The sequence below is a fragment of the Pholcus phalangioides genome, unplaced genomic scaffold (assembly GCF_987345545.1).
Source record: "Pholcus phalangioides strain wild (caught in Gottingen) unplaced genomic scaffold, Ppha-v1.0 ptg000009l_1, whole genome shotgun sequence".
Taxonomy (NCBI): Eukaryota; Metazoa; Arthropoda; class Arachnida; order Araneae; family Pholcidae; genus Pholcus; species Pholcus phalangioides.
The window spans coordinates 1,143,217-1,166,342 of record NW_028301602.1 but is presented as its reverse complement, the minus strand read 5'-3'; the positions used below and the strand labels follow the sequence as shown (position 1 = coordinate 1,166,342).

Here is a 23,126-nt window from a genome sequence, read left to right as displayed (position 1 = left end):
ATAATTATTTTTCACATGAATTCCTTTCTATTGAGTGATGGGAAAATTAATTACATGATTTCGATAATTATGGAAGCCATGTAAATGATAATCTTGTCACCCCTCTCCTCCTGATTCAATAATTTCCTTGGTTCAACTGATTGAACTCTCGTTTAATATTTGTTATTTTTTCAATTGCTAAGGAATTTTTCTAACAATTGCAAAATCAATAGATATTTCAGTAATCAAGTTTTTTTTGTTGATATCCAACAGCTTCGAAAGCCATTGACTGTCTGTTAGATTCACCATGGGCCACAAAATCACGTAACCAAGATCCACTGTTTTCCAATAGAGATTCTGTCATCTACTTCATGGACAGGTAAGAACTATGCTTTTTGGGTAGATTGCAAGTCTTTTGTCACCAAGGAGAGAAGAGCGAAAAAGTTTGGCTTAGAAAGAGTGAGGTAGCCTTTTCTCAGACCAATACAATATTATGCCAAATTGAATTCGGAAAATAGTCATCTCTCCAGTGGTGTATATGGTAGTGTACTTGCTCAGTTTGCGAGAGAACGTGTGTTCGATCACCGGCAGAAACCGGGTGACTTTTTTCCGAGTCCACCTCAGCATAATATCTGGACAAAGTCTAATTCATTAAAGTTTGGTTTCTTTTTTTAACACTCAAAATTGTGAGTTTAGTGTTAAAGTGTTTATCAGCTATTGTTTGTATTTTAAAAATAGTCTCAAACAGTTTTACTTCCAATAGGGCTCAGAATACGAAAAAAAAATATTTTTTAAACCTAACATTCTTGTAATAAGCCAATGTTTAGTCTGGACTTATCAAACTGCAAGACATGAATAATTGGTGGTCTTCCCGTGACAAACTTTCAATATTTTTAAATTATTTTCTTAGCTGCAAGCTTTTAAAACCTGAACTACATGGGGAATAGGGTGTAAAGAGACGAATGAAGATTTTTTAAATCAGGGAACCCGCAACAGCACAAAGTTTGGAAACTGTCCGTGTTTAACTAATAGAAGCAGATTACTCTTTCAGTTCATATTCCAGGGCTTGAGAAATCTCAGGTGCCAGGGAAAATTAGTATTGGCAGTGAGATTCTTTATATGGGAGTGCCAAATTGTCAGAGTCTAAGGTTTGAGTGAAATTTTCTGATATCATGACAGTGCATCTTTTACCATCAAGTCCCGAAAAAGTTAAGAAAACATGACTTTGAGACATTCATTCTCTAGCAAAACCATGTTTGGTTCCTCAGAAATGTGACTGACGCCTAATTTTTAATCATGCATATATATATATATATATATATATATATATATATATATATATATATATCTAAGTTCATGTCATATTCACACATGTATGCTGAAAAAAAAGCATATGTGTATAAAAATTTCTAAACAGGTTTCTTTTTTGTGATAACCACAGAATCGTTCTTGTACCATGTTACGGTAATTAATTTGACACATACTTCATTTCTTGCCAGGATGTTGCAGCACAAATTTTTCCACAGAGCAAAGAAGATAATCATACAGAAGGAGACAAAAAAGACTAAGAAAGAAACAGAAGAGCCCGCATCACAAAGCACAAAAGAGAAAGACAAAGCTAAGGCTAAAGATAAGTCAAAAAGTTCCTCTGAGGATCAGAAAGATAAAACTGGATCTGCCGAAGGAGATAAAGAGAAGGGGAAAGATACAGAGACAACAGTCTGGAAAGACAAAAGCGAAACGACAGAAGACGAAAAATCTTCCACCAAAAAGACTAAGTCAGCCAAGGATGAGACCAAAGATGAAAAGTCGAAAGAAAAAACAAAAACTGATAACAAAAAGGTGACAAAATCAGTCTTATACACTATTCATTATCAGTTTCGTAATCTAATCATTTTGCATTGATAAGAAACCCTTACATGCAGACCTGCCAACTCTCCATATTTTTCACCCTTCCTCCCATTCTCCGGATTTGTTAAAAATTTCCTCGGACTTCGGCAGAAAATTAGATTTTCCCTGAGCTTCACAATGTCATGACATCAATTACTACGGTCGCTGTTAGCAAAAACACCTATAGAGACAGCTATAGTAATTTTCATCAAGCAGCCATAACAAAGTCTTGGTGACCACATTTAACCCCTTAGCTGGTCAATGTTTTTACGAGAAATGTTTACAACAAAGTCTTTTTTTTTTTACTGCATATAATTAAACAATATACTTAATAGAATAAGAAAATGGGAGAATTTCTTTTTTATTTTCACTTTCAATACTTTTACACCATTTTTTATTTTATGATTTTTAAGTTTGGGGGTTGAAAATCGGTTACAGGGTTGATCATATTTACCGCACACCAACTCTGGTCATATATCGCCATACAGCAATTTTCAACCATAGGAGTTAGGTGGGAAATGAAGGCTCCATCCATCCGTGGCCACCCCAGGTTCGGTAGGTAAAGAACTTGCTTCTAACATTCTATGCCCGGATTCGAACCCTGGACCTTTGTAGTGGCCGATGAGCATCTTACCACGGTGCCACTCTGGCACTGGGTTGATCATACTGTCAACCACACAACTTTGTTTACTTAGCATTTATATGCAACCCTTTATCAGGGGATGGCCTTGTTTGTGAAAATCCATATATAATTATTATTGTACTCTATTAACAACCATGTGGCTGGCCAACGCAATAACAGAGAGGTTGACTGTGCACCACGTGTTATGTGGTACCACCAGAGCTTTTTTTCATCAGCAGCATTGGTGGAGATAGAATAAAAGTCTTGGAGAAAGAGGAGCATGATGATGATTATTATGCCAGTTCATACAGAAACTCTACCTTTGACGCTAGGAAAGGGGTAATCCCCTTGTATTTCTGCCCATGATCAACAGCTTTGTATTTTAAAGGTTTTTTTTTTATTGTTTTCTCTAATTAAATATGCCCTCACAAAGAAAATACGTAACTGCTTTTAAGAGATCGTATACCCAAGTTTATCTATCACTGATAGCATCCACGAAAGAACACACATGCTTTTTGTAGAGTATGTAGATGTGATTTCTCTATTCTGCATGGTGGAAAGGCTGTTATTGAATTATATTCTGCTCAGGGGCAATGCAGAACCTTTCTGGAGGGGGGAGCACTTTTCCTTAATTGATTAAAAAGAAATTTCACATTGTTTTGATCGGGTTTATGAGCACACTGGGGAGGGGGGAATGCCCTCCTCTCGGGAGAATCTCCAGATTTCTGGATTCTAAATGTTGGCACATCCGTGCGTGGTTTCTGTATGATCAAATGTACATCAATGCACATGATCATATACATCATAGTTTCCCAACCTTTTTTATCCCATCGCCCCCTTCTTCAGAAATTTTTTTCTCCCAGCGCCCCCCAACGCAATCTAACCCATAGAATCCTATGCTATACCAGTAGCTTCTACCACCCCCCTGGAACATTCCATCGCCCCCCCCCAGGGGGCGTTAACGCCCATGTTGGAAATCACTGATATACATCATCATAGTGAAACAATTGCAGGCAATGAGTAATATGCAGTTAAGGGAAACATAGGCAATCTTGGAGAGTTTACAGCAGAATCTGCTTGATCATCTCCCTAACTGAGACTTCTGCATGAAGAAAAATGATTGAAAATTTTAACCTTCTTTTAAGTTTCAGTTTTTTTTTCACTCCACAGAATTTTTCTGATTTTATCAGATATTTTACATTTTCTCTCACATTCCAGGTCGCTGGCTTTGTAGGAAAAAGATGAGTTGTGTATACTACTGAACAAAAATGTGTAGTTTAGCCAATGTAATGAAACAAAATTTATTTGATTTACATATGTAATCTGATTCCTTTGATATATTGATCAAGTTCTCAGTGTGAACTGCGAAATTCTATGACAACATTAGAATCAGGGTTGGCAGGTTTTTGACACATGGCAGTTTTTGATGGTTTAAACGGTCACGTCAAAAACCTCAAATATTGCTTTTCAATATAAAAATTCCCATCGGAAATACACACATTAATTGCTTGTAATGTTTAAAGTGACTATGTTATACAAAGAATAAATATTTAATATGATTGTAAAATAATTTTCTACTCTCTACAGAATTATTTTGAACAAAATATATATGGGGTTTTCCCCTTATAAAATATATAATTTTAATAAAGCACAGCATAAACACAGAAGGGAAAACTATGGAATGTGTTTTGACATTCTCTGATTCAAGATGATTCTTGACCTTCCAAAATTTCTTCAACTGCTTATATATGTGCTTTGATATAAACCATCTACTGTACTCTTTTTACAATAGATAAGTGTTTAAAAAGTTTATTACATCATATATGTAATGTTGATTTCTGTTATTATTAAATTATCTACATAAATCACTGAGATACTGTTATTGTGCATAAGGGGTCATTCAAGTATTACATCATCATCGACGTTGTAATCATTTGTTATTTAACATATCTATCAGGTTAACAAAAACTATTTGACATCATTGACAGTAAGATTTTGACATTTTTAATACCAAGTTAGTTTCTGGAGTCAAAAACCTAACCCTGATGCCCTATCATACATATTTTGAATAAACAGCTCTATTCCGCTTAGCAAATTGAACACAAGTTAAGATAAGCTTAGATAAATAAACCATAAAATTATATTTTATATGTTCTAGACTCTTATGTTGAAAAATTCAAAATTGTAAATTATAATTAATATTTTGTTTTCATTACTGTAATAAATTAATGTTTGAAAATAAAACATTGTAATAAGCAAGAAAGTGAGTTTTTCATCATGTTATATACCTATTGTGTTCAAAACATTATCAAAAGGTATTCATTTAGGTTTTTGATGGTTTAAACCAGTTTTTGACACTTGTCATGTCAAAAACCCAACCCTGATTAGAATACAGTGCATTTTTTTAAAATCATATTTTTGATATTGAGTGTCGCTGCACATTTTGCTTTTTGTAATATTTTCATGTTCAATACATAATGAAATAATTGAGGGTTTGTGAATGACGCTCATCTGAAATTTTTTAATTAATATTCATTACTTGTTGCACCAATTTGTTTTAGAAACTGTTGGCTCAACCTTTAAACTGAGCAAATACATAGGTCATCCAGAAAGTAACGACCGATTGCACATTCTCGCTGCATGGGTCACACGATTTGTCATTCGAAGTTGTCCTGTTTTCCTAACTATTAGTTTCCTATGAGTATTGATCACAAAAGTTTATTGTTGCAGATTTTGTGTTAATTTAAAATGAGCTGCACGATAAAAATCCAACTTACTGTGAAGTATGGGGAGTTTATAATTTAAGTTTTTAATTGGGTTGCTATATTTTTGAAATATATGACATCCATATTTGTTATGGGCATCTTTTTCTCAGCCACCTGGTTGGGCATTTTGCCTGTTGTGGCATTGTATTTGTATTTGATTCTCTCTTGAAGGCTCAAAAAGTGAAGCTTGACAAAATTTGTCATTGACTATAAGAAATAAATGAAATAAATGTGAGAAGGTGGTGTGTAATGTTTAATGAAGGATGAACTAATGTGCATGATAGTACTCTCATTGGAGGCCTATCACTCATTACAGATGGTTTGCTGTGTGAAGTCTGTGACAAAATCTTGGAAGACATATGCATGACTCATGATGATTCACATATTGATTTCCCAAACATCCCAAGTTTTTTGCTTGGGAATATTGTTTCAGAATATCTTCAGTGCAACAAAATTTGTGCACAGTGGGTTCCAAGGCCATTAACTGACCAACAAAAAACCATGATAATGGACTCAGCTCTCACATTTATGCGTTATCAGGCAGAAAGGCCTTTCTTGATAGAATTGTTACAGGTGTTAAGATCCGGACGTGCCACAACACCCCAGAAAGCAAGCGCATAAGAGCCAATCATTTGAGTGGCATGACTCCTCATCCCCACAAAAAGAGTGTAAATTTGAAATAGACACACACACATTCAACAAAAAAAAATTGTTCAAAAATTAAAAAGATTTTTTTTTTTTTTGGAATCAAAAGGTGGTTGGTGGATTTCATGCCAAAAGACACTACGATCAATGTGCAACATTATTGTAAGACATTGAGAAAACTGTGACAAGCCATCCAAAACTGGAGGAAAGTAATGTTTTTTCTCGTGACATTCTGCTTATTCATGGCAATGCAGAAACTCACACTGCTGCTATGATTCTATTTGCTTGACACATTTCAATAAAAAGTTTTTGCCCATCTCCCTTATAACCCAGATCTTGCTCCAAGTGATTATCACCTCTTTACTAAACAAAAAATTCCTGAGCAGAAAAAGGTTTGCAAGTGACGATGATGTCAAAAATGCAGCTAACACCTGGCTCAATGGGCTGGCAGTTAATAAGTACAAGGGTGGAATCCAAAAGCTCATGGACAGATACGATGAATGCTTAAATCAAGGAGATGATTACGTAGAGAAATAAAATAAAGATCACTCAAGTAAGGTACATTATTTATTTGTAAATACTGTTACGAATTATAGACGATAGATGGCACAATTCTTTATCGCAATCTTCTGTTGGCAACGAGATTTGATACCGGTTTCGGTTTGGCGGAAATACCTACGATTGGCAGAGAACTAGTGGGAAAAATCTAGAAGGTCCCGCCCCTCCAGACAGTGATTCAACACACCCATATGGTGGCGCCGCCAACTTGGAAACTGTAAAATAGAAATTTATAGAATGTTCTTTTTCTCGAAGTTTCGACAGACCTTTAAATATTGTTGGGGAGTTGTGAGGAAAAGGTTCAAATAGAGACAGACTCGAGGAAAAGTCAGTTGTGATTGAACATTGAGAGAAAGTTGTTAGCTCTCTGATTAGCTTGTAATACGTGTAAATTGCTATTCTGTAAATAAATATGTGTTTGTCTGTCGAACCGCTTCTTGTTTTGCAATCTCAAAGTTTTGTGGGAAATTATCCGGGACAATACACTCGAATCTCATTATAATAAAATTTTGTTATAAAGGAATTCTTGGTTTTTGCAGTGTTCCTATTTAAACTTATCTGGGGGTATTAGAAAAGTGTTCGTTAAAACAAGATTTTCGCTATAACAGTATTCGACTGTATGTTTTAAAGCATTATTTCTGGTTGTTATTTTTTGGATGATCCTCGTAATTAGAATTTTACCCTTCCATAAGCACAATAGTAAAATTTTACAATTTTCCCCTAAATTGCAAATCAATAAGAAATTCAGCGGCCTGCTAAAGTCATAACATATTCATGATGTGAGAAGTTTAATGATTAAACAAATTATTCTCCCTCCCCCCCCCCCCACCTCGAGAATTAAAAAAATTCTTTTGTGTCTTATTTGTATTTGAAGTTTTCTTACCCCTTTATGTAGGTGGGTATTTTAAGCTGGATTGTCTTTATCACTATAATTTTTAGAGAAAACCTCTATGGAAGTTCAAAGGAACACCTTTCACGTTCTAAGAAACAACATGAATTAGGTTCTTTGGTAGTGTTTCGTTTAATGTATGCATGGTGTAAAAATCTATTTAAAAGTCCATTTCTAAGGTGCCTTCTTCGTTTCCCTTCAATCTGTGGTCACATGGAAAAATAATTGTACAAATTTTTTTTTTTTTCAGGAATCAGAGAATTTAGAAAAGAAAAAAGAGAAGAAAAAGTTGAAATTGGATATGCATATGGAGCAGCTGTTTCTGGATGGAAGCGAAGTAATTATTGCAATATACGAAAATATTAATAAAAAGTTTAACAGATACGTCCTGTTTGTAAAAATCCTTATCCAATCTTACATAATCATTTGACCTTTGGTAGTTTTGTAGTTGTGTTTTTTTCCCAATTATAACTGAAAATGTACAAGCGGATAGCAGGCAAATTACATCAAGTAAAAGTTGAGACAAGGCACGTTATTAAGGGGGCATACAGGGAACTAAAGAGAAAATTGCAGATTAATGAAAACATGGTGGGGGGGGGGTAACTTTTTTATAATCCAAGAATCCCAGCAAGAGAAAAAAAAATCAACCTTATTTATATAAAAAATTAATTATGTTATAAATTTAGCTATATTCACAAATCAATTTAATGAGTGCAAAGAATTTTTCGCCAATTATTGTAAGGGCCTGGTTAAGACATCAAGCGACAAGAAAATATTGTTAAAAGGTAATAGTAGGGCTAAAGAAAGTGTAGGCACTTCAACTGCGAGCACCACTGTGCTCCCCTGAAGTGCTCGATGCTCATATCGTTTTGTGCATATCAGTTTTGTGCTTGCAAGCACTTGATCAACGCCTTAATCAAACACCTACAAATTGCATTCAAGCATTAAAATCATCCTGATTTCATGCATACATAAGTCAAATTTGCCTCAAGAGTGCTCTATTTTGGATGATGGATACTGTCAGTGCTTGTGACTAGAAAAAGGTTGAAGATTTCTGCACTAAAGTATAGATAAAGTCAACCTTCAAATTGATGCATATTTTTTTATCTACAAATTGTTTTGAAAATGAGCGCATCTTAATCATATTGGATAATTGAGGTTTTCTTACACATATGCATAGATGCTCATGCTTCTGATTTACCCTGAAGCCTTCCGATTTTTTAGCCCTACTAAAATCTTCTGGTCAGAAATCAGATTAGTTTGATTTTTGTATTGTTATAGAATCCCCCCCCCCCCACAAATATTACTTGACAAAAAAAAACCCAAAAGAAAATATAAATTTATATATACTAAAATGCATATAATGAAGAAAAGATCTGTTGCTGAAGAAAGAAAATCATATAGGCCTGCTGGAAGGACCATACACAGTCCCTTGGGGCTATATAGTGCATGTAATATATGTGTGTGTGTTTTGTGTCGTTGTCTTTGTGTAACTTATTTGTATATTATATTATATATTTGTATCTTGTAATTTGTTGTTTGTTCATTTAAATAAAAAAATATCCCTCAGTCCCCTGGCTGACCAATTGTTTGATCATATTTCCTCGAGAAAAATATGCGAAATCACAAAAAAGGATGCTCAAAGTAAGAAAACTTGTCAATCATTGGTAGAATCATAGAAAAAATTGCATAAAATAAAGCACTACACTGCTAGTCACATTGGATTAAAATGGATTCTAGGGGAAAAATTTTTTAACATGAAAAATTATGTGAGATAAATATTCATAGGCACATAACTATCATAGTCTAATTTATAAATTGGCAAAATTATTTCAATCTTTGATTTCAGTAAAGAATAAAAATTCAAGTAGGCTTCATGGAAAAAACAAGACATTTTTATTTTAAAAAAAAGTTTGGTTGACAAAAATTACATAAAAATACTGTAATATCCTGGAAAAGATTTTTCAAGTCTACGAATTGGCACCTATGCATATGCATTTTAATAAGAAATCGTTCTTTTATAGGTGTATGTGTGGATATATGATCCGATACCTGTACGCACATGGTTCATCGGAATGTTGATGGGTAAGTTAAGATTCATTGTTTTTTCTGAAAACAATTATTGCAATGACACTGAAATAGTGTAATACTATCAAGAACACTTTATCACTTATCTTGAATTCAGTTGAGATTCAAGTGAGGCAGTGTTAATTAAGCGTTAATCTAGTCTTTAACACCAGAAAGACAGGTCAGGTTTATGACAGAATAGTGATACCACAAAGAATTATTGGGCAAAATCATTGGCCTGTTGATATATTTTATCATTATTTAATTTTAAAGAATACTGTTGTGTATGTGTTTGCAAATCAACCTCTCTTGATGAGCCTCAGTGTGGGGGAAACACGAGACTGGGGATCTGTATTGCAGTGTTACACCGCTTCTAGGCTGTGAATATGATCAACGAATGTGTGTGCTATATTTTTTGTGTGGTTGGAAGCACCTGACGATGATTTTTCCGAAGGGTTTTAACCAAGCTTTTTGATTAAGATTTGAAAAATATTCACATAATTCCAGTGTGTGGAATCAGTATCTGTAAGCAATGAGTTCTTGTAAAATATTTTGGAATTCTTGACTTTCTATTGACAAGGAAGGTCCCACGATATTTTTTACACTTTCATCTGCAGCTGTTTCTTCACTACCGATAAACAGGATATTATTGAGATCTCAGATATTCATGGAAATCAGTTGATGTTTTGGTGTAATTCTAGGTTTTCATTGGTGGTTCCAATGTGGTTTGCATTAATTTTTTCTTTCTCTCTGAATTCTCATCATTTCACACACAATCTTTGCCAACTTCTGAAAAGTTTTATCTTTGGTGAATCTGTATATTTTTGTCATTTCTACAGCACATGGTAGCACTTAGTAAGCCTACTTGGATATTTCTACTTTACAGAACAATTTTCTGGATAAAATGACAAAAATACTTGACAACAAAAGGTGAGACACTTGCTGACCGACATCTGCAGAAAAGAGTAAAGATTTTTAAAAATCTTGCGAATGGGGATTATACCGTTTTAGATGCGCAGACTATCAGAAGAATTTTGACCTTACAAAATCAGTTGTAACCATGTTGGCAGTATTATATGATGAATGTGTTCTAAAATATATGAGAGGGTCAGTGTGACCCCCCTTCTGTTTTTCTAGGTATATTCGTTCTTATCTCAGTTGCTAAGAAAGATAATGAAAAAAGCTTTGGTGCACGCGAAGAACATGATAATTCAGAAAAAGTCAAGAAATTTTAAAGCTTTTGGTTCATTCTTACTTGATATATGGGAGCAGAAAGAGCAAGCAGGGTCACACAGACCCTATCTGTCTTTCCAGTGTTAACCCCCTTTCCCTGTTTATCTATCTTACCTGAGCTCGAGCAGGTGTTATCTGCCATTCTGGCTCTTTCTGAGTGTAAGTTTAGGAATTGAGAAATTTGACAGATGTAATGCTGCTAGATCACTAAAATAATAAATAAATAAATTAAAATACACCATTAACTCAACTAGCGTGGTGGGTTTATTTGTACCCCATTGCTCATCGTACCACTCGTTGACAAAGAAATACATCAGATCCATCCTGTTATTAGTACCTTTCAAGCTGGTTATTTACACGTGTTTGATAAATTTAACCCTGCTTTTCCCTTCCTTTATATCATTGCTTAAAGTTTTCATGGGGTACGAAATGACCCCACCTCAACACTTGGTAAACATTGTTTGAATTTGTAAATTTTGTTTTCTGAGAATATTTTAAACATCTGTTTATTTTTTAAAAAGATTATTTTTGAGAAAATATTTAAAGAAAATTGAAAAATTATTTAGTGATTTAATTGATAGACCAATGAAGTCTTGTATTCATTGCTTTTATGAAAACTCTTTTTGTTGATTTTTTAAATGCATTAATACTTGCTGGGGTCAAAATGACACCATGATGCTTGTTAAGGGTTAAGCAAATTTTAAATTAGGTGATAGTAATTCAGAAATGACTTGGAAGTAACTGAATTGAATTTTTATTTTAAACTCACTCACTCTTCTTTCTTTGTTGGTTGCATTATTTACTTGAATCTCTATGAATTCTTATTTTGATGTAAAAAACATTTTCACACTATATATCAACGCAGTGGTCTTCAACCGACAGTCTGTGAAACATTTTGCCTGATTCATGTAACCACTACATAATGTTAGATTAAATAAGTAAAATACCATGTGCATGCTGCTTTTTATTTTTTTTATTTTGTTTGTCCGTCAGTGGGTTTGCAAATGATTAATTTGCTAGTCTGTGAATTTTTTCAACTATTTTCACTGGTCTGTGGATGTGAATAAGGTTGAACACTGTATTAGAGAATGAATCTTGTGAAATATTTTGTTCCTCAGTTATTTTCTATTGTGTATTATATTCAATTTTTAGTCAAACAACCTGAAAATTGATAATTGTGCATAATATATACTTACAGTTGTTGGAGCAGTGTTGGTGTGCCTTTTCCCTTTGTGGCCACAAGTGATTCGGCACTATATTTACTACATCAGCGTTGCTGCAGCCTTGTTTTTGGTATTCATTATAGGTTTAGCCATAAGTGAGTATTAGAATATATTAACACAATAAAGAAGAAACCAATGATAAAGTCAGGTAACAAAGAGAGTCCACAAAATTATGGCTTTTCGTTACTTGCCATTAAAAATGGTTTTTTCTTTTATGTGTTGGTATCAGGTAAAGGATTATTACTACTCACCATATAAGTGTACATCAAAGTATGTAACAGTATTTGTGTGACATAAATCTTTCGAGTGGTGGTAAATATGGCTTTGCATCTGCACATGTTGGATTGTGAAATGGTAAAAATCCATTCTCCATGGCTGGAAAAAAATTATGATCATGCTTTATATTGACCCTCATGATAATGTTCAATTATCTTCTAAAAAAAGGTGAATGATGCTAACACATGCCTATTTGGAGTGAAGTTGGAGCTATTTTCTCGACATTCTCGGATTGTTATTCCCATGATTATCGTTAAATCAAGGTTCTACAGTATAAGGGCAGATGTTGAATATGATTTCTTTTAGCAAAATAATTCTTTCTATTGATTAACTCCAGAGTTGTGAAGATTACAAAGCTCAATCTCAACATTGATTACTCGTTGAAATTTTTATTTAAAAAAAAAAAAAGTTATAGTGTGTTTATCATTTGTCTAATTCAAAGGGATGGGGAAGAGGAACCACAGTTCTCTGAACTCATGTAAATTACAGCATTTCTGTGGACAAAAAACAATTCTTGGTAAAAGTTTGTTTTCCTCCAACATGAGTGATTGTCATCATGTCATCAGAAATTGCCTACATTGCATTACTGCATGCAGAATTACAAGATTTCTCAACAGTTATCTGTGGCTGAACAAGCTCTCACCAATGCCATGAAATGATGTTCTTTTGAGAACCAGGCACTCTGACAAACAAAAACAGCTTCTTGAAAAAGCACAGGCATTCCTTTAAAGTAATTGAACGTAATAATTTCTAAAATCAGAAAGTGGATTTCCACTTTGATGAACTCAAGACCCTCTCCATTCCATGGCCATCTACAAATGACTCGACACCTCTAATCACAGCCTTCTAAATTCACTGATGGCGCACATGAGATTTAGAATGGCCCAAAACATTTAAAATTTTCTGGTAACATTTTTATAGAGACTCTGATATACTGTATTTTAACTTGTATAAGGAATCCCCCCTGATTTTTTTAGGATTAAAAATTTGTAAAAAGTTTTCATCAAAGATATTTTTCAAGATATCTTGAAGAATATATTTGATGAAAATTTTGAACAGAAAGTGACACAGAAGCACGTGTAGAGTTTTGTGAATTCATCCTTCAGAATGTGTCACAAGATGACAATTTTTTAACACACTTAGTGTTTAGTGACAAGGCTACTTTTCATGTAAGTGAAAAGGTCAATCGCCACTATGTTAGGATATGGAACAGCCGCATGAGAGAGAGCCTTGCTCAAAGTTAATGTTTTTCGTGCAATTTCTCTGAGAAAGGTGTATGGCTCTTTTCTTTTCAGAGAAACCACTGCTACACATATCTCCATATGCTGGAAAACTGGCTTTTCCCATAGTTTGAGACCGATTCGAATGACTTCATTTTCCAACATTACGGGGCATCACCACACTGGAGCTTGGATGTTCGAGAATTTTGAGCAGTCACATTCCTAAACGATGGATTGGCCATATAGGACCTGCCGATTCAGTTAAACGTCGCTAGCTTCCAAGATCACCTTACCTTACAGTGTGCGATTTCATCTTGTGGGGGATTTATAAAAAACTACATTTATTTGCCTCCCTTCCAGCTGCATTAGCCGAACTAAAGATACACATAACAGCAGCAGTGGATGCAAACATGCTTGCAAAAGTTTGGGACGAATTTGACTACCGTATATAAACATGACATGCATCCCAAGGTGGACATATTGAGCACCTTTAATGTGGTTTGTAAAAATGCTTTATGATTAGCCATGTAATATAAAATTAATCTAAAGTGCCTATGTTCAATATTTTTTCGCGATATACACATTTCAAATTGGGTGATTCTTTTTTGAAACACCCTGTATTAACAATTAATTTTCTGCCTGTATGTCTGTGTGTACATATACAAATCTACAATTTTCTATTGATCGTCCTCAAGTTTTGCATATATACCAAATGGGACACAACTTGAACGATAGCCTACTTTAAAATTTCGTCAGAGCAAATGTCCCAAATGGGCATAAAAACTGTCTGTAACAGTGGTGTCCGAGCCTCAACAATCACTTTCGGAATGTTTACTTTGGTTACCATGGTTCCCTATCAATGCATTTCAGACATTCATATGCCTTTACAATCAGGGTTGGCAGGTTTTTGACGCATGTCAGTTTTTGACGGTTTAAACCGCGGTTTAAAGTGTCACGTCAAAAACCCTTCGTCAAAAACCTCAAATACTGCTTTTCAACATATAAATTCCCGTTGAAAATACGCACATTGATTGCATGTAATGCTTAAAGTGACTATGCTGCAATACATAATGTGTGATTTTAAAATAATCTTCCCCCCCCCCCCCACATAATTATTTTGGACAATTATATACATGTATATATACTTGTAAAATATAGAATTTGAGTAGAGCATAGCATAAAACTACGGAAGGATATGTAATGTATTCAAGATAGTTTCAACCTTCTAAAATTTCTTCAACTGTTTTATATATGAATATATATATATATTTGCATATCAACATCTGCTCTACTTTTTTTTTTACAACAGATACATGTTTAAAAAGTTCTTTCATGCTTGCTATATATAATGTTGATTTCTGTTATTATATTATCTAGACAATCCCAGATATTTAAAACAATATTATTATTGTACATAACATTAGAATATATATATCCAGCAATCAAAATACTAAATTATCCTAAAATAATTTTTCCCCTGAAAAATTAATTAGTTCATTATTAGTCAAAATTTTTCATTGTTACCACAGTTTCTATTCTTGGGTTACATTTGGTGGTATATTTTTAAATGATAAGTGTTTTTTTTCCCTTCAAAAAGACCTCATAAAAGTAGCCTGAATATACATATTTTTTATATAAAGTATCTTAGTTACTTAAGTTATATTACAATATCAAAATTGCTAATTCTTACCACATTTTCTAACCTTGGGCTATGCATTCTGGCGTTCTATTTTTAGAAAATTCATGAATGGGGATTGCATCACAGATCTCAATGTAGTGGTATATTATCTCACAGGGTTTTTTTTTTTCTTTTTCCTTCACCAAGAAGCAGCAACAGTAGTGACTGCATTATCATGCTAGGGGCAGATGGTCTTATAATCCAATAAAGACACCAGCTGCCCTTAGAGGACAAAGACCAGTGTACTAGAGAAAAGTCCAACTTTGCTATTTATTGTTTGAATTGTAAAGTAGTGAGGATTAATATGGAAACCAATTGCAGAAATTTCATTTGATATTTTTTATGTTTAGTGAAACCAATTTCTGAGAAATCCTAAATATTTAGTCTATTATTAGTTTAAAATATAATGAATCGTGGTGGAAGGCCACAGCATATAGCCTGGCAAAATTTTGATAAAGTAGAGAAAAATGGAAAGATATATGCAAAATGCATTAATTGTGGAGTTATGCAATGTAATCGTGTGGACAGGATGAAGTCATATAGCTCAGTGTATTGGAAGGGGCAATGATGTTGAACAAATACCTGATGTACAAAAAGCAACTACATCAACATCTACAGAGTCCACTGCTTCACAGCCTATTATTTTGTTGGAATCAACAGAACCTGAAATTTTCACTCAAAAAAAGAAGCAAAAAATTGATGACTTCATTGTGAAATCAAATTCTGCTACAACTAAAAAAATTGATTTATTAGTGGCAGTTTTTTTATGCCAATAATATCCCATTCAGTGTTGTTGAACATTCAAGTTTCAAAGATCTAGTTTCTGGTGTGCGACCTGGTTATAATACCCCAAGTAGAAAAGCTTTGGCTCAGTCATTGCTTGATGAAGTTACAAGAGAGGTTGAGAAAACTGCAAAAGACAATCTCAGTGGAAAAGCTGTAACTTTAATTGAAGATGGATGGAGCAATATTCATAACGATCCAGTCATAGCTACATGTATACATTCTGAAGGTAAATCCTATTTTCTTGAAGCTGTTCAGTGTGGTGCTATTATGAAAAATGCCGATTACCACAAGCAAATAATTGACAATTCCATACGTTTGGCCCACGATAAATATTCTTGTGAAGTAAAGGCAGTTGTAACTGATAATGCAAAAGTAATGGAGAAAGCCAGGCAACTTTTGTTTAATGAGACTGACCAAAATTTAATAGAATATGGGTGCTCTTCTCATTGGCTCAACTTACTCGGACAAGATCTAACACCTGAAGCTGTGCTCAAACAGGTGGTTAAAATACAAAAATACTTTAGAAACCATCATTTGCCTTCAGGATGGCTTAATGAACATATGGGGTCAATAAAACCCCAATTACCTGGTGATACTCGATGGAAGAGTACACTTACTTGTCTTGAAACATTTTTACACAATAGGCCATTTTTTCAGAAAATACTAGAAGGTCACGAAAATGACATTGACAAAGGAATTGTTATTTTAATCAACAATTATAATTTATACAAATAGTGTAAAGATCTTTCATTCCAACTCAAGCCAATAAGTGTTGCATTGGATATTTGTCAAACAGATACAGCTACAATAGCTGACTCATGCAGTGTTTGGCTAAGCCTTCTCAGAGAAAGTGCTCTTCAGCCTCACATTGAAAAGATACAAAACAGGATGAACCAGATTCTGAGACCATTTCATTATTTGGCATATAATTTGCACCCAAAATATAAAGGTGAAGGACTGACTGATGTGCAAAGTGATTTGGCTCGCACATGGGCAACAGAGAAAATTAACGGTTGTCTGCCATTGCTAATTTCATATGAAGCGGAAGAAACTCCTTTTCTACCCTCTTATTTCAGTGCAGCAGGAAGAATGACAAACACTGTGATTTGGTGGAAAGGACTTTCTAAATGTAATGCTTTTTCAGCTGAGCCTGCATCTGAACTCATAAAACTAGCAATGCTTTTGCTGTCCAGTTCCGCCAGCTCAGCCTCCATTGAAAGAGTATTTTCTAACTTTGGATTTGTCCATTCAAAACTTAGAAATCGTTTAGGTGTAGAAAAATGCGCAAAATTAGTTACATGTTATCGGATGCTACGTGGTAAAAATGAACCATACTACACTGCTGGCCACTGTAAATGCAACACCCTGAAGGAAGCATGCAAATAATATGAAATTTACAACTTGCATTAGCGGAGGTGAGATATGCAAATGATTAGAATTTCAGCGCAGACGCACATCACTCGCGCCTGTGGCGCCACTTCAAAGCGCTATTTAAGGCTTGGAGATTTCGACGATTTGAAGTACGGCAATTGTGTTTTTCTTGTGGTTTTTTCAAAAAAACGATCAATTATGCCTTGTAGAAAACAGCGATCATCTTTTGATCAAGTATCCGAGTTCGACAGAGGAAGGATAGTGGCCTACCGAGATTGTGGATTATCTTTCAGGGAAATCGGTAGTCGTGTTGGACGAAACCAAACAACTGTAATGCGGATATGTGATCGTTGGATGCAGGAGGGTACGACGGGCCGACGTGTTCGATCGCATCCACCTCAGTGCACCACTTCACATGATGACAGCCGTATTGTGCGTATGGCAGTGACGGATCGCTCAGCCACATCACGAACCATAGCACAGCACATTCAGTCTGTACCGCATCATCCAGTGTCTGCGCGTACCATTCGACGCCGTTTACAGCAGAGTGGTCTGTCCGCAAGACGTCCATTGCTTCGTCTACCCTTGACGCAGAACCACAGACGTCTCCGCTGCCAATGGTGTGATGAAAGAAGGATGTGGACGGCACAATGGAATGAAATTGTCTTTACTGACGAGTCACGCTTCTGTCTGCAACACCACAATGGTCGGATTCGAGTCTGGAGACACCGTGGAGAGAGGATGCTGAACAGCTGCGTTATGCACCGCCACACTGGTCCTGCACCGGGTATTATGGTATGGGGCGGTATTGGATATCACTCTCGCACTCCGCTAGTACGCATTGCCAGTACTTTAAAAAGCCAGCGCTACATCTCCGAGGTGTTGGAGCCAGTTGTCCTTCCTTACCTTCAGGGCTTGCCCACAGCCATATTTCAACAGGATAATGCGCGACCACACGTGGCACGCATTGTCCAAAGGTTCTTCGTCAATCGCCAGATTGAATTGCTTCCCTGGCCAGCTCGCTCTCCGGATCTTTCGCCGATAGAAAACATGTGGGTCCATGGTTGCTCAACGATTGACCCAGATTACATCCCCAGCTGCCACGCCAGATCAACTTTGGCAACGCGTGGAAGCTGTTTGGTCTGCTGTACCCCAAGAACACATCCAAAGTCTCTTTGAATCAATGCCGAGGCGTGTGGCAGCGGTGATCTCCAACAATGGCGGCTACTCTGGCTACTGATTTTGGCAGGAACCACACTTCACAGAAGTCTATAAATTTAATCATTTGATGCTTGGTCAACATGTTATCTACAAAATAAATATTGTTGCGATATCTCTTGTCTTTCTGGGTTTTGCAATTTGGGTGGCCAACAGTGTATTAATTATATATCTATTCTAGACATTTTGTACCTCAAATTCAAAATCGCAAATTATAATTAATATTTTGTTTCAATTTTAATAAATTAGTGTTTGAAAATGAAACATTGTAATATCAAAGTGCCTCATCATTAAGTTATATACCTATTCTATTCGAAACATCCCAAAGCATTCATTTAGGTTTTTGATGGTTTAAACCAGTTTTTGACAGTTTAGACCAGTTTTTGACACTTGTCACGTCAAAAACACAACCCTGTTTACAATGGTTCATCATTTCTTTAATGCTGCCGGTATTATGTATAATAGTTTATTCCTTTGTAATGGTTTGCCACTTTTTCAATCCTCCTAATAATTGAAGAAAACCCGGGCAGTGACGGGCATTGTAGCTGGTTTCATATGTAAAGGGTGTCTCACAAAGGACTCCACGATTTTAAATAGAAATAAATTTGAAACGGTGATTAATAGAATAAAACAAGTATGTTTGTTTTGAAAACTAAAAATGTGATATGGAAGTTTCAAAATTAGTTACAATTGTTTCTGACAGGAGATGCAGTACAGAGTCTGAGAAATAAACTGTCTTTTGTGCAAGCAATTGTTGCAATCACATCACAATTGATTCAAAATGGGCACCTTTTATAGCAGAGAGGAGCACAAACGAAGAATGAAATTTTCAGTCACCCTTTGTAGTGTCTGGATGGAAATAGACGCACATGCCCCACAGATCAAATCTTGAAGTTCACCCAGTGTTTTTTGCAGGATTGTTCCGAAAAACAGTGTCCTTCAATTCATCCCACAGCAAGTAGTCGCTAGGGGGTAAGATCGGGTGAGCATAGAGGCCAATCCATCCATGCCTGTTCCAGCAAATGTAGAATAGTTCAATCCACAAATGTCTCAATTTACCAAAGTTTTTTTTAAGAATGACAAAAACCGTTGTGATACAGTGTGGTTGGGCCTCAACTTGCACGAACCATGAAGTGCCTCGTTGATCCTCCAACCCAGGCGACAAATTGTTCCAAAGCTGTAACATACCATTTAGTAGTGATCGTTTGTGCTATAAATGGGCTGCAAAAGGTGCACATTTTTAATTGATTGTGATGTGATTGCAGTGGCTGCTTGCAAAGGACAGCCTGCCTATTTTTCAGACTCTGTACTGTAACTTCAGTGTGCACATGGGGGGGGGGGGCACCCCTTCCTAGCATCAACAACGGAGCTGACTAATCATACTGTCCCCTAGCCTTTCATGTCTATCTTCGCCTATGATTGTGCAGCGCCACCTGTCTGCAACATTTGTAACTTCTGTATCAAATTTTTTCCAGCTTTCAAAATAAACATACCACTTGTTTTATTTTTCTGTCCATCACCATTTCTGAGTTATTTCATTTTAAAATCTGTCTCCTTTGTGTGTGGGACACTGTACATAGATATGTATTTCTATACAAAATTATATCCAGAGTTATGTGAACTTATGCGATTATCGCCGGTTCCACCTATTGCTTAACATTAGGGTATCACTGGAGAATTCCCCTTTATCAATTTTTAGCAAAACTGGGATTCTTATATACTTTAAAATACGTGTGACCAAAATTGATACAATAACCCAATACATGTAATACCAAAAATTTTTGTGTTGTCTGTCCTCAGGCTTATGAGGTCCTAATTTACAGCATGTGTTCTATTAATAAAAGTATGTGGAATAGAATCAAAGTTCTCAAAATTATCTTTTTTTTTTTTCTCAATTTTTTTGTATTATTTTAAATTGTAAAAAAATGCTTCATTCATTTTATATTTCAGTTCGCTTGATCGTATTCATTATAATTTGGGCATTGACATTTGGGAGACATCACTTATGGCTGCTGCCAAACCTGACTGCAGACGTGGGCTTTTTCGAATCATTCTGGCCTCTGTATGAGTACGAATACAAAGGCGCCAAAAAAGAATGTAAAGACAAAGATAGCAGCGGCAGCAACAAAGACAAAAAGGGAAAATCAAAGTCTGCCAAAGAGGATGATAAAGAGCAGAATGCTTCTGCTGCTGAAAAATCTGATTCGAGCTCTGATCAAGAAAAGAAAGCGGAAGACCAAGACGAGGAAGAACGCAGCGAAACTGGACAGGACAGTGAAGAAGACGAAGACACAAATAAAATGGACAATGGTGAGAACGGTTTCGAGATGGTAGAAAAAAATGAAGCAGAAGAAGAGAAATCTGAAAAACTGAAGAAAGACGAATAGTTTGTTGTTGTTGTGTACTTTTTTTTTCATTGAAGGCATTTATTTGTGGACTCCATAGTTTATATGCTGGCACATATTTGCTGTTAACTCATTTTTTCCCCTTTCCCATGAAATTCATTTTGTTGTGGAGGAGGTGAAGATAATTTATTGCTACTATTTTTATATGTGTAGATTTCGGGAGATTTATGAGAAATAGAACTGTTTTTGCGTTCATTCCTGTAAAAACTACTGGTGGATTGTGGGAATGACACCAATAAATATTTATAGCAAAACTCTCAGCCGAAAACGTTTAAATTTTTACATATGAGATTTTAAGAAATCTACCCTACATCATTTGAATCATTTATTTTCTAACACCTTAAAAAGCAGAATTTCAAACTTTGGGAAGAACTTTCAATTGCACCAACTGGTTTTTATATCAAAAAAGAATGTTTCAAAGATGCCAATGCGAAGAACATTGTTTTGGTCGGTTTTTGTGCCAAACCGTGTCAATCAATCAACTACAAGAAACAGTATAAACTCAATTTGGATTTTATTTTTTTCAATTCCTCAGAGGAATGTGTACGAGTTGCATGTTCAGTTCAGTAGTAGTTATGGAATTTCTGAAATACGTGATTCAATTGCATTGTGTACAGATGATAACAATGGTCTGGCAATCATCATGTTAGATTTCAATGAAGAAATCAAATGAGACAAACTTTTCTACTCTGTTACTTTCACAGGGTTCACGCTCATTTTCGTGAAAAAATTTCCGACTTTACTACACAAAGCTGATGCCACGCTTTATACGGGTCATTTTTGACTGCTTTGATACAATCACCCTACTGGAAATTCAGGTTTTATCTGCTCATTCTAGATTAAAAACAATTTTCATATCACTCGTCATCTATATATATAAAAACAAATGTATGTCTGTCTGTCTTTTATGCATTACTACACCATTCATCCGATCGCCATGAAACTTTGGGAAGTTGTTGAGTACACTCCCACGAAGGTTTCTGGCATAGGATTTTTTCATTTCCTTTCTTCTGAGATCGCAACAGTGCGCGAGATAGTTCTCAATTAAAAAATAAACTTGTAGAAAATCATTACATATGCTTCATCCAATGTTGCTCGCTGAAGTCAATTTACAGAATTATTGCTTGTGAGCTTTCCTGACACTTTTTATACATGACTTTCTACAATACACACACTTACGAAATCCTCATTTCACCTCGGCAGTTTTTGGGTTCCATTGGCAGATTTACGAATTATCAATATTTAACCGTTATCGAATCACAATTTACGTTCTCGATTTCCCTTTTGCCCAGACAATTCTGACGATTTTCCAGCTCCTGTTGTCAGAAATTTCCATGTTTTAGAACAAAAATCGCTATTTTCCCTAACAATCCTAGGTTTTCTCTTACCTGTACAAACCCTGTTTCATGCATTATGTAAACATGATGCAGAGAATTTGTAATTGGTGTCTAGAGATGACGAGAATTGAAATTGAGAAATTTTAACAAAAAAATTTGCTTTATAAATTTTTGGTTAAAAAATAGAGGAGGCGCAGTGTAGTGGGGGTCGGCTGAAGTTGGTTGAATGAAAGTCAATCTTCCCGTTAAAAAGTTTCATCACAGAGAACAACAGACCCACAATGGTACAAACATCCAATCATCACACATAGTTTGGAAAATGGACGGAAACACTAAAGAAAGAGAAATTCATGCACAACACTAGAGTATTTATTAGGTACATGGCACAACACATGCGGTAGCAAATTGCCCATGGTGATAGGAGTTGTGCTTGCATTGAAAAAGGCCTGCAAGCCAAACTGGCCCATTTGAGAATCTGATCTGCAAATCATTGAAAGGTATATCTATTGAAATACGACAATAGAATACGAGTTAAATTTGATGTATATGAGAGAATTGCAGTAAACAATAAACATTTTATTGTTTAACAGTTGTGAAGACTATTGCTACTAAACCATATACCAATAAACTTTCCTCTGAAGACCACTCAACATTTTGGTGTACTTTTGAGGAATGTCTCTTGTGTATTTTGAGAAGTGCCTGCCATCTGTTTTCTGAATTTGAAAGCAAACAACTCAGTCATATTTTCTGCCTGTTCATTTTATGTACAAATATTAAATGTAATAGGCCTGATTGGTCTCTGTGTTCAGTCTTTGTGAGAAAACTCTTGAAGACTGACATCTATCGAAACTAAAAATAGATTTTGACACATATTTGGCCCATGAAGAATGGAATTCAAGTCTTCTATAGCCCACAATAGGCAAACCCCTTTCTGAGCACCTTAGTTATACACGGAGAGCTCAGA

General features: G+C 35.3%; 1 protein-coding gene across 2 annotated transcripts in view; it reads left to right on the top strand.

Moving 5' to 3' along the window:
* The window catches only part of LOC149081603 (translocation protein SEC62-like), a 32,313-nt gene extending 11,234 nt beyond the window's left edge, over positions 1-21,079 (top strand). For both annotated transcript variants that reach the window (XM_089237009.1, XM_089237010.1), the window contains exons 3-8: positions 253-358; positions 1,479-1,821; positions 7,599-7,685; positions 9,373-9,433; positions 11,847-11,966; positions 20,371-21,079. In XM_089237009.1, coding sequence (XP_089093135.1) covers positions 253-358; positions 1,479-1,821; positions 7,599-7,685; positions 9,373-9,433; positions 11,847-11,966; positions 20,371-20,807 — 1,154 coding nt within the window. In that variant the 3' untranslated portion in view covers positions 20,808-21,079. The remainder of the gene's footprint in view (positions 1-252; positions 359-1,478; positions 1,822-7,598; positions 7,686-9,372; positions 9,434-11,846; positions 11,967-20,370) is intronic.
* The last annotated feature ends 2,047 nt before the right edge of the window (positions 21,080-23,126 follow it).